Genomic DNA, 13,139 nt, shown 5'->3' with positions numbered 1-13,139 from the left:
TAAGCAAAACTAAAATCGAAACCCTAGATCAGAAAATTTTGAAACCCTAAAACAGCTGATTAATGTACAGATTTAGCCCCTTAACAGCCAGATTTAGCAGTAAGCACAGAAATATTTTAAAGAAAAGAAATTTCAGATTGTCACTGTGAAAAACTTCAGAAAATCTCTCATGCAGATCAGAAAAATAAAACTGAATGATAGACCCAGGATCAAATCCAACTGGGCTCAGCAAAAAATGCTTGCGGGAGTTGGCTGGTTCAGCCGAGAACTTCCCCGAACGCCCACAAAATTCCTTCAGAAAATGCTTTCTGCACAGCTCAAAACAACCATCAGTAAAGAGGGCAAAAATGCTGCTAGATCTCAGAGAGTAATGGAGATACCTGCCATTACTTCAGAAACCCTAACAGCACCCAAACCCTAGCAAGTGAACAAGATACCTGTGCTCACAATACTCTTAAAAAAGCTATTATCAATGACTGAAAATAAAATATGCAGAAACTAAAACAATCTCACAGCATTTTAAGAGAGTAACACCAGCAAGATATGGACCCCAAAGTCTTCTTTTATTAACCAGAAACAGATTTACAAGAGAGCTTCTTCAGTATCAGACTCACAGATCCCATCATCTGAAAATGACCCCTAGCACCCTACTTAAAGGAAATGCCTCCAACGGCTAGTTCGAGTGATCCATGCTGAAATGATCTCGACCGTTGATGAGGATCAAGACATCTCTTGATCTCATCCGTCGATTTATTCACTTAAAATATTATTATTTTATTAGTTAGGGTTTTTGCTTTATTTTTTTTTTTATTTTTTTTATTATTTTTTATTTATTTCATTTTTTAATTTTTATTTATTTTATTATTTTATTATTTTTATTCATTTTTTAATTTCTTAATTCATTTTAAAATGGATCATCGAACTAAGCCTTCGGAAACATCACCTAGGACCTAGGACTTAGGACTCATGAGGGGATTTAAAACATTTTTCGACCCTCAGGACACATTACATCATGACTTTTTACAATTTACATCTCAAGGGGACAAACCCACTTAATACAGACCCTCACAAATCACCCAGTTCTGCGACACAACTATAATCTAGCAGATCAACACACTAGGATTCTCCTAAAGTTCCAATGACAAAATCCATCCCGGCTTTGGGGTCAGGTTTGAAGGAAAACTCTGCCGATCCATGGATCGGTGAGACGAAAAACCTTCCGGAACGTAGATTACCACTAAAAAGTTAGGTCCACCTAGGCAATTCACATACACGACTCATATCTGCTAAGATTATTTACAATTAATACATGCAGACTGGGTTTACAATTAGATTGATCAAGCTGCTGATGACTGCTGGATGGCACGGACACGCTGATCAGGTGCTGCCCCTTTCTTGCAAAGAAAAAGGGGGTGTACTGCATGGGTAGTTGACCAGTAGAGGTCAACACCGGTATCCTTACAAGGAGAAAATGGCAAGATAGTAGTTTTCTGACCCATAGGATTTACAAGTTGACAATTTTCCTCCATGTCAATGTTCACAATTTCCCCTCCACAACTACATCAAAAATGTTCAAAATACGAAAAAAAACCACACTTGTTGGTTCGAAACGCGTCGACAAATAATTCATCTTATGATTTACGCCAAAGAATTTCTCTTAAACGAAAAAAAACGTTCAAATTGAACATAAAATTTCAAGTCTAAACAGAACATAACAGATAATTACTCCTTCAAAATCAGATTTTTGTTCCTTAATCAAAGCTCACAAGGAAACCACCAGAAGCCGCCAAAATCACAGTTTGCATGGTTATCAAAATCACCTCAAACTGAGATGCACTGACTACAAAGAAGGTATTAGCTGCAGAGAAAAGGAAGACAACAGTGGTATGGCCATTGTATAGATCCAGACGATTGTATGACTCTGCTGTACTAATCATTTTCAGCCTATTAAAAACCTACAAGTTGATCCTCTTCCTGTTGTGTGTTGTGTTCTATCTTCTGGTTGCTCAACCTTTTCAACTATTCAACTATGTACAATACCTTTCTATCCTGTCATATTTATGCTTTTCTGAAACCCTAATCTACCAAAACTCTAATATGATTTGCAGATGTACAATAGAGATTAAATCTAAGTCATTGATGCATTAAAAACAGTTTATCAGACTCACTTGAAAAACATGAGATATTTCACTTTATCCATTGGGAATAGAATTAATGAACTCTTTTCCAGAGTAATAACCATTGAAATGTCTCAAACCACTTCATATTCACGTTGAAACTTGTAAAAGAAGTTCCTGCTCAAGCTACTTAAACAGAACTAGCAACCAAAACAATCGCTTTTTGTTACTCGGTCAAACACTTTCCCTGAGGCTTAAAGGAAGGTCAAGTAGATGAAACAAAGATACACATCTTCGAAAAGAAAGGCAGTTGCCAAAAGGGCATTGATTCACTGGTTAGTTCAACGGAGTGATTGGCCCTCCACCCGAATTTTGTTCTTATTATGGTCTGCCCTACCAGCATAGCATGGAGTTTCAAAGGGATGATATCAGATGCAAGCCCTGGGTATGGGTCTATGTTGCTGGGGAGCGCCCCCCCCCCCCCTCGAACCCGCTCCCGAATTGCGCTCCGGGCAGGAGCGACTCGGGAGCGCGCTCCCAAAATCGCTCCGGGACGGGAGTGATTTTCGGGAGCACGCTCCCTCAAAAAAATTTACGCTCCCTGGTCTGTTAGGAATCGCCATAGGGAGCGATTCGCGCAGGGCCGAGAGCGATCCGGCGGAAAAAAATTCCGCAGACCCGAAGAAAAAAAAAAAAAAAAAAAAAAAAATTGATTTTAAAAGGCCAATGGGCCAAAAAAAATTCATTGTTACTTCATTGAGCTTGATTTTGGAGCTGGAGCAAGAGCAAAGGAGCGAGGAGCAAGTGCTGAGGAGCGAGGAGCAAGTGCCAAGGAGCGGGGAGCAAGCCTGCAGAGGTAAGTAACTTAGTAATTTAGTTAGTTTAGCTGGTTAGGTAGTAATTTAGTTAATTTAATTTAGCTTATTGAGTTTAAAAATCATGTATTTAAATTAAATTAATTAATCCCAATAAATTAAATTAATTTGCAGATTCAAAAATCAAAACCCTACAAACATCAAACACCATGGACCTGGCTATATTTCTTGGCATTTTCCTCTTCTTGGTCCCTTTTATGGTTATTATGGTGCTGGAGAGTAGGAAACGGAGGGGCCAAACTGAAGAGGGGGATGAAGAAGCTGGAGAAAGTCAAATTAGTGAAAACCCCGGTGAGGAGGAGCTGGAGGAGGGTGAACATGACCCTCAAAAAACTAAACAAGATCAAACTCCATTGTGGAAATATGTTAACAGGGCTGAAACAGGGAGAGGGGGTGGAACCACTAAATTTCATTGCCCCCATTGCAACACTGATTACACAGGCTCATACACCCGTGCTAGAAGACACCTCTGCGGGAAAAGGCCATGGGATGGAGACAAACAAATAGGAATCAAAACTTGTACAGTGGTGTCAGCGGCGGATAGAGCCAAATACATAAGAGAAGAGGAGGAAGCCCAATACAGATCAAAAAAATCAAGGGGTTTCTTTGAACCAAGCTCACACTCACAAAGAACTCCTTCAGCATCCTCCCAAGGCAGTGGATATGGAGGCACAGGGTCATCATCTTTAAGGCATAGAACCATATCAGATTTCCTTGATGAGGGGTGTAGGAATGATTTGGATTCAAAGGTTTACAGGTTTCTCTATGCATGTGGGATACCATTCAATGTTCTTCGCTCACCTTATTGGCACGAAATGGTTTCTGCCATAAATGATGCCCCTAAAGGATACAAGAGCCCTGGGTATGACAAAGCAAGAACCGTTGGCCTTGATCATGAAAAAGCAAAAATATCACATTCTTTGAATAGAATGACAAGTTCTTGGACTGACCATGGGGTGTCCATTGTATCTGATGGATGGACAAATGTAAAAGGCAAGCCATTGATAAGTGTTCTTGCTGTGTCTGTTAGTGGTCCCATCTTTCTAGCTGCACATGATTACTCAGACAAGTTCAAGACCGCCATCAACATTGCAGAAGCATTACTTGAAACAATTGAGCGTATTGGCCCATACAATGTCATCCAAGTCATCATTGATAATGCTCCTAATTGTAAGGCAGCGGGAGCAATTATTGAGGATAAATACCCGAACATATTTTGGTCTGGATGTTTGGTTCACACATTGAACCTTCTGTTGCATGATATTGTCAAGAACAAAAATGAACAATACCAATGGATTGGTGATTTTTACAAGAAAGGCAAACAAATGATAAAATTTATTACAAATCATAGCAATACCCATGGCCTTTTCCGCAGTCACTCGAGATTGGAGTTGTTGAAGATTGCGAAGACCAGATTTGGTAGCTATTACCTCACCTTCAGGCGCCGTTTGAAGGTAAGAGAGGCATTAGCTAGCATGGTATCAAGTCCACATTGGCAGGTATTAAAGGAAAGGGATACAAATGTAGCTGACATGGCAGGTTTTGAAATGGTGGAGGAGGCTGCTCTTGATGGGCAGTTTTGGACAACTGTGAGGCAGGTATTGGATTTCACCAAGCCAATTTATCACATGATTCGGTTTGCAGATACAGACAAACCAGTGATTGGCGAGGTGTATGAGCAAATGGATACCATGTTGGGGGAAATAAAAGACATTGTTCATAATAGAGATCCCAACTTGTACAAACTGATTCATGATTGTGTGTGTGAACGGTGGAATAGGCTTAATCTTCCACTACATTGCTTGGCGTATATCCTTACGCCAAAATACTACTCTACATCTTGGTTGGGCCAACCTGCAGCAGGGGGTGGGGTTAGGACCAAACCCCATTTAGATCCAGAGGTAACTAAAGGATATTTGGAAGCATTAGAAAAGTTGGTACCTGACAGGGAGGAATGTGCAGCTGTGCGCCTTGAAATAGGCAAATACTTCAGTGGCACTGGTTTGTATGGTAACTTCCATGCAATGGACGACAGAGATAGATTTGATACTCTCACATGGTGGGAAACATATGGCGGGCATGGACTTTTGCCAAAATTGGCAAAAAAAGTTCTTTCACAGGTTGTAAATACTTATTCTGCAGAGAGGTGTTGGAGCACCTACAGCTACATACATAATGTGAAAAGAAATAGACTCAATGAAAACCGAGCAAAAAGCCTGGTTTATGTGCACTACAACTTGAGGTTGTTGAGTCATTACTGTGATCGGGCTTATGAGGATCCCACATATAAAGTTTGGGACAATCAACCAGAGGATGACAATTTGGAGGATGGCATTGTACATATTGAAGAACTGGAAGAGGAACTTGTAAGGGATGAAGATGAAGCAACTGCAGCAGCCATGCCACCTCCACCTCCACCTCCACCATCGAGTAGCAGTGCTTGTGGTCCGAGTCTTGTTCCTTTGTTGTCGCCACCTCCATCTACACCCTCACGTGGAGGTTCTAATTCTGGTCGTCGGTCTGTGCAGGACTCCTAGAAGACCACCACGACCTGCTTATACTCCTGGAGACTCTCGTGCCAAGGGCCACATGTAGATTCTGATTTACAGTTTACTTGTATTTTTTAGTTTCTATTAGACTTTAGTTTTCATAACTATTGAGTTTTGAGTCCTTGACTCTTGACTCTTGACTCTTTCATATCATAATGATATTTTTTGTAAACAATATATCACTGTGACAATGAAAATTTGAAGTTTGAAGTTGGGCCTTGGCAATTATAACTCATTGGTAATGATGTGAATTATGAATATGATGCTTCGTGAAAGACTAAAGTTGTTTCATTTCATTTCATTATTCATGCTTCATTTTATAAATTTATAACATTTCATATCATGTTAACAGTTAGAAGTTAGGATTTAGAAATATCTTAGATATTACTTCTTGTAATGGTTAAACTTAGCTTACAAGTACAACTTTGGTGATCAATGATGATAAATGTTATTGAATTTTCAATTTTGAAAGCTTGAAGTTGAAACTTTAAGATTGAATTTGATGAATCATGATTCATGATGATGAGACTCAATATGTTGCAGTTGTAATATGTATTTTACTAACTTGTGGACATGGTTAATGATGATTATAATTTCTAGATGATTGATGTGATATGGTTCAATGATCAATCTATGTTTTTTTATGTTTTTTATGTCTAATTCATCATTCTACATGTTTTGGTTGACATATATGTATCAAAAATTAAAAAATATAAAAAATATATATATTTTTAAAAAATCGCTCCCGGATTCGCTCCCAAACCGGGAGCTTCTGAAAATGGTCGCTCCCGCTCCCAAGCAACATTGGTATGGGTCATTTTGGGAAAACACACACCCTCGGATCTGACACCTAAGTCGAAAGAAATCCGTTTTCTGCAGTGCAGCCCCTCTGGGTAAGTTTCTTGAAGCCATTGCAAGGAAAAAAGAGACAAAAGTAGCATCCCATCAAGACCAACAAGCAGCAGTAGCCTTACCAACCGACACCCATGGAACTCAAAAAACAGAAAGCGTGGATTCTAGTCAAAATTAAAGGTTAGACTGTCCGTCTGGGGTCTGGGGTGATGGTGTAACTTAAGTGGATGGCTGTGGAATGAAGTCTCACCCAAGTGGAGATTTTGGGTTCGAATCTTGGGCTACCCTAAATAGTAAACATATAAACTCGAAAATTAGAGAGTCTTAGCAAACTTACAACAACAAAAAAATTAAACGTTAGACTGTATCAATACATCGAGGAAAATAACGAAGAAATCATAGACTGTATCGATACATCGAGAAAAATAATGAAGAAATCACAGAGGCAAGCAGTCATTTGGAAGTCCTGAAACTTTTTTTTTTTTAATTTGCTTTGAGAAACATACCATAAGGTAGGGGTTTACACCAAATAAAGCAGACTTCTTTCCTCTCAAGTGTCAAAAATGGATAATGCCGAGGGTTAGTTCAATTGGTCCAGTTTTGGTCGCTAAAGTACCTTGCTAATCAAGGCCACAGGTCAATTTTCATCAATGCCTTTGGAGTTAGGCTCAATCTAACTCTCTAACTCTCAATTAATAAGCTGGCAGAATGTGATCTGCCCAAATATTTCCATGGAAAAAAAATCAGACATGGTTTACATTCCACCAATGACGCTCGGAACTTGCACCCAGCCTTGTCCGTCTTTGACATGCAATCATGCCATGAGGTAGGGGTTTACACCACATAAAGCAGAATTTCTTCATCTTAAGTATCAGGTTTACATTCCGCCAATGTTGCTCGGGACTTACCCGGCTTCGTCCATCTTTGGCATGCTATTGCCATTCGGGTGTGGCAGACCATAGATAGGATTAAATCCTGAATATGTCGAATTAATCTCAAAAGCGAAACAAGAGTACGTTGGCCGAATAGAGTCACTTGAAATTTGAAACAGCACCGTTGTTAAATTCGCGTTCTGTTTCTGTTATTTTTTCTGAGGAAAATCTAGGTCTCTGCTCCCTTTAAAAGCTTCCCTTGAATAATTCTGAATTCTATTCCACCGGCAGGTGAATATGCACCCCATGCAGATTCAAGCAAACCAAGCAAAGTTTGTAAGCTTTGAAAGGTTTTCCCAAGCAGTTAACTGTCTTGGAGGGTATTACTCATAGTATCTCGGTAAAATCCCTCCACCCTCCATCAGCAAACATAATGAGATCACTGAAATTCAAAACTCTAATAGCAGGAGAGAGTAATGAGCCCCAGGGCATACCTTGAGATGCACGTATCCATTTTGTTTGTATAATTCCTTTTCTTCAGGAGATATGATGTACTCGTCTCCCTTTCTTCTATCAGCCATTGATGTGAAATTGGGTGTTGATTCTAGTTAGTTTTGGGATCTAATAAGAGGACCACTGCAGTTCAGTACATGCAAAGTCCTGCGTGTGCTTGCATGTGTGCTTCTGTTTCTGTAAAATCACACTTCCATCGATTTCATTTCGGGGGTTATGAAGAGGATAGAAGCCGAGATAACTGTATGTTTTACCTTTTCAAATTGTTCGAGATATGACGTGGCATAATAACCGGATAAACTTTCATTTTCTTATTGTTCGAGATATGGCGTGGCATAAGAACTAGATAAGACTATGGGTAATGTTGGGTGGAGTTTAAACATTGTAACTAATAAGATAAACATACATTTTCATATTATCTCTGACGTAGGCAAGGGTTGATCTTTAAATTAATTTATTGCTGACTACAAAATGTAAGGTGGACATGAAATAATAAAAATAATTTATTATTTTTAATTATTAAATTTTATTTATTTAAATTCTAATTGGTGGAGAGGAGCTAGACATTTACCATTATCATAATGAACTTAATTTACCATAATGAACTTGTCACATCGATGGTTATGGTTAGTAATTAATTGTACCTGGGATCCTCGTTGTGTGTGAGATATCTTCCGGCCACACACGTAGTGATCAAATTTGAAGGGTTACTCTCAATTTAATTTGGAAGGGCATATATCTATCTAACCTTTCAGAGATGAAAAATTATAAAAAAAAATTGCACTTTTAGTGACAAGTTTATATTAAATAAACTTTTCACACAAAAAAAAATAAAAAAATGAAATAGTGTCTTTCTAAATCAACCTTATTAACCATTCATTTGTCTTTTATAATTTGTATTGAACATACCCAATTTATAGTAATCATTAAATTCTTGATTACACCATGTCCCTTTACCCTTTATCCATTACCCTTTAAAGAGAAAGAAATAATTAAGCATAAAATAATCCCTGCTACTAATGTCAGCGCAGAATAACAAATAATTCCTATTAATGTGAGCACAGCGTAACAAGGGCTATACTCTGTAACCACTGCCCAACAAACAATTCCGATTAATGTCAGCACAGCTTAACAAGGGCTATACTTTGTAACCACTACCCTTTCGTCACTCTTTAGTTAATAAATAGCTCTCGCGCTAAATTGTTGTAAATTATTGTGTTTGAAAAATAAATATAAATATATCATTTCCATGAATTAGAAAAATAAATACAAAAACATACTCTTTAAATTTTATCACTGTATAGGTCACCGAAATAAGAACTTTTACCATTAAAATATATTACTAGAAATTCATTTTATTTTAACAAATCCAACAAAAACTTTTACCATTAAAATATATTATTATTCATTTTATTTTAACCATTCCAATAAAAACTTTTACCATTATCCGATATTCCTTTTATTTTATCAATTCTATCGTTGGATCAACATGATATGGCATGGCTGGCCGGGATGAAACACACTAAATCTTTATTATAGACAGAGTCTTGGAGGCAAATCATTTTCTTCTTTTTTCTTATTTCTGTTTTATGGACTTTTCAGTGTCATATTCCTTTATCTATCCAAAAGATTGTGCACTATCATAGAAAAAACACATTATGAAAGAATAAAAAAGATATTTTCAACATTTAAATAGGAATAATTTTATTCTAAAGTTTAGATGAATTTTTTTAGGTCATACTCCATTTTGAGCCTTTGAAATTAAAGTATTTGGTGTAGGTATTATTGAAATTTATATCAAGCAAATGTTTTTTGTAATTTTTCAATTTTGGCCCTCTTATTATGTGTACCAGCTCAACCTCACTATAATTAAAATCCCATCAAAAGCAAGGTGTAATCTGGATTTGAAAATGGGTAATCAAAGTCACCAATACTATTTATTTTGAATTTCTATATCAAAGTTTATTCCTACCACATTGAAATTAACGAAATTTCCCTACCCATTATAAGTTTTACCTCTGCCCCAAAACAAACAAAAGGTTCCAACTGAGCTTTACTAACATTGAACACACATAAACGACCAACTTTCCAGCAAAAGAACACACATAAACCTCCAACTTTCAAGCAAAATTTTATTTTACGTCCCTCAACCAAAAGCAAATGTGTACCATTGCACAGTGAAATTTAATGAACTTGACTATGAACATGACACTAGTTGGACCAAGAATGAAACAGAAGGATCAAATATTTCACTAGTAGATAAGCCGAAAAAACTACTTAAAAATGATTAACAACAATTTAGGTTGGCTTAGACACAATTTAGCCAAAGGTTTATGCAATTGGTTAGAATCCTAAGTCATTTGAGATATGTAATTTTATAGGGTTTTGCTATTTGAATTATATTTTCCCATATTCAAGTCAATTCAAAATTCCATAGGAATGAAATAAATAACAATTTCATATCAGTTTCAATATTCCAGTCAAGGTTGCTTATAGCTCACATAATTAATGCATTCCCAAAGGCTAAAACTAACTATAAAATATCATTCTGGTAGTTACTTAAAAAAAAAAAAAAAATCATTGATAGTAAAATATATGCCACAACCACCTTATTTATGGGAAAATCCCTTGTCAATGGAGGATCTCAGGTGAATATCTAAATGCTTGCCTTATTCTAACGGTTCTGTGTGTTATAAGTCTTTTGCTATATTTTTTAATCAAATTTGTACAGAATTTAACAAGAATTAGTTATAATTTTAAATTTGATTTATCAACTCCACACAATCCTCATGTATAAAAACTTTTATACTAGTTTAGTTAAACTCATTTAAATATTCAAAAGAAATTTTAAATAATTTAAAAATAGTTTTACCAAGTTCCAACCCAAAACTCCATAAATAAAAAATCCCCACTTTAGTGTTTTGTGTCGTATTTGATTTAAAAAATGGCTACAGACATGTTGAAGAGCATTAGATAATCATAAAGTTGGATAAAATGGTGTAGTGTTGTAATACATTGAATAATATGTTCAAAATTAATGTTCTTCTCTATATCCAAACATTTAACTCTAAATACTTATGATGTATAATTTTGTCAACGTGTTTTGCAATTTTGTTTCTTATTTTATATCTATTTCCCAATAGCTACCAACCCATGAAGATAATTGAATTTCAATGTGGATCGCAGATAATTGAATTTCAATGTGGATCTATTTTCAAAGGAACAAAAAGCAATGGTATAAAAACAAAAATCAATAGTAAAACAGACCATGCATCCGGTTTTAAAACAAACAAAACAAAAGCAAGACAATAAAAAGGATGACCAATGCGGAGAAATCCCTGTGAAACCTGTTGGAATTTGGAATTCTGATGTCCTTCTCTCAATTTTTTTAGCCTTATTCCGGCAGGGACAACATATATACTTTAGTAGTTTTTCGTAATCATAAGACAAGTAGATTGGTTCATAATCAGAGTTTCCCCTTCCAAGGGTTGGCGTCAAATCAATATGTTTTTTTCATTAGACTTCCTTTCTCTCCCTTTAGTCGAGCAAGCAGCGTTGCACCTCCCTTAGGTTCTACACCCTTACTTCAAGATAGGCGTCTTGCAATAAAAAGCTTACAATTTTAAGCCCTCGACATAGGGTTTGAACCCTTGACTAATAACCCTCACCAAATAAGCAAATCAGAGGAATTGATATAAAAGAGTGCACCAAGGTAGATTAGACTTCCTCATGGGTGGGCTCTATTCCATTGTATGAGTTAGCAAGGTTAGTTGTGAACATTGAGGAGTTCTAAAATGGGAACAACCAAGCCTTTTTATCACAACCCTCGTGTAAATATTTTTACATTGATTAACAAAGGAAGAAGGTTGGACTGACTATTGGATGTTAATCCAATAACCTCTGGGCTCCATTACATTTAGTTATTCGTTCAACAACCTCCTGCCACTAAGTAATTAATAGAGGAAGAAAGTTGAACATTTGTCATTATGATTGTTGGATGGTAATCCAACAACATCCATGCTCCATTACATTTATTTATTCCTTCAACAACCTCTTGCTGCCAAGTAGTGGCATACTTTAGACTCTAGAACTTATAGGTTAGGTGGTCGAGGAACAAGGCTGACGATGATCAGCAAGGCTATAGCAGTTAAATTTTCAGAAATGTCCAATGGATTGGCAATCCTTCTTGCGGCATTTTAAAATATTGCTTACATTTTTTTAAAACGTATAAAATTTCAAAATTTAATTTTTTTTTTACTAGTGATTTTCAGTTAATACTTCTCTGACGTGTTGGAGACCTCTTGACTGGTTGCGACATGTTCAATTTTGAACACTGAACATACGCCCCTACCTCTGAATCCTTATTGCCTCCGGATCCTTGTTGACATTTGATTCAACTACTGCACAATTGTCATACAAATGTTGCTCATCTTGCATGCATATTAATTTTTTGGATTTGAATTTTTTTATTTTAGTTATACATCTGTGTTTAAAATTTAATTTGATTTTAAAAGAGTAATTAAAGTTGTACGTATTAATGGTTAAAATTAAATAATTTTTATAATTTAAAATATTTTACTGACAAATTTAAAATTGTAATTTGATTAAAAATAAAATTAATTTAATTTTTTAATATATTTTAAATTAACAACGTGATCATTCATTTCAATTCTACTAGTTAAACAATCACTTAACTTTAAAAACAATCTCTTAGAAAGATAATGGTATTTTCTATTGTTTAACGTATGTTTTAAAAGATTTAATTAAATAAAGTCTCTTTGAGTATATACTGAAATGAAAATCACTTCATTGTATAAGAGTAATTCTTTACAAACATATGGGCATTATCAAATAAGAAATTTTACAACTCAAAGTGTTTTTTCTAAATAATTTTTTTGCAACAAATATTTTTTAAAATATATAAAATATATAAAATTAAAAATATATATATTAAAAGTAATTGATATTTTATGCTTATATTTTTCTCAATCACCCTCAATGAAAGTTTCGTTTTTTATTCTAATTTAGCTACATTTAAACTAAGTGTATATGCAATATAGCCTTTGTTCAAATGTGGTCATTGGTTCATATCTCTTCAAAGTTCAATAATTAAACTAAGTGGCAGGGAACACCAGCTATGCGCCTTGTTTTTTTATGGTTTGACATATGATGTGGAAGAATATTAAGAATATGGATGGTAGGTTAAGGAAATTTCGGATGGAGAGGATTCAATTTTTTTTTTTACTTTAAAAAATGGTTTGTACCTCAAAAGATTTCATTTTTTATAAGGTTTATTCTTTCTTGTGATAAGAGGTAATAAGTATGGTGTTACACCGTGACTCATCATTTGGAGTCAAATTT

At 35.6% G+C, this 13,139-nt stretch overlaps 1 protein-coding gene across 1 annotated transcript in view; it reads right to left on the bottom strand.

Moving 5' to 3' along the window:
- Positions 1–8,062, bottom strand: part of LOC149231492 (uncharacterized) — a 188,695-nt gene extending 180,633 nt beyond the window's left edge. The window contains exon 1 of the mRNA XM_089381652.1: positions 7,760–8,062. Within this exon, the coding sequence (XP_089237778.1) occupies positions 7,760–7,779 (20 nt within the window). The 5' untranslated portion in view covers positions 7,780–8,062. The remainder of the gene's footprint in view (positions 1–7,759) is intronic.
- Between the last annotated feature and the right edge of the window lie 5,077 nt (positions 8,063–13,139).

Source organism: Pinus tabuliformis, chromosome J, assembly GCF_031772625.1.
Source record: "Pinus tabuliformis cultivar Carrire ecotype Pingquan chromosome J, CPIR1, whole genome shotgun sequence".
Classification (NCBI taxonomy): Eukaryota; Viridiplantae; Streptophyta; class Pinopsida; order Pinales; family Pinaceae; genus Pinus; species Pinus tabuliformis.
This window is presented reverse-complemented; position numbering and strand designations above follow the sequence as displayed.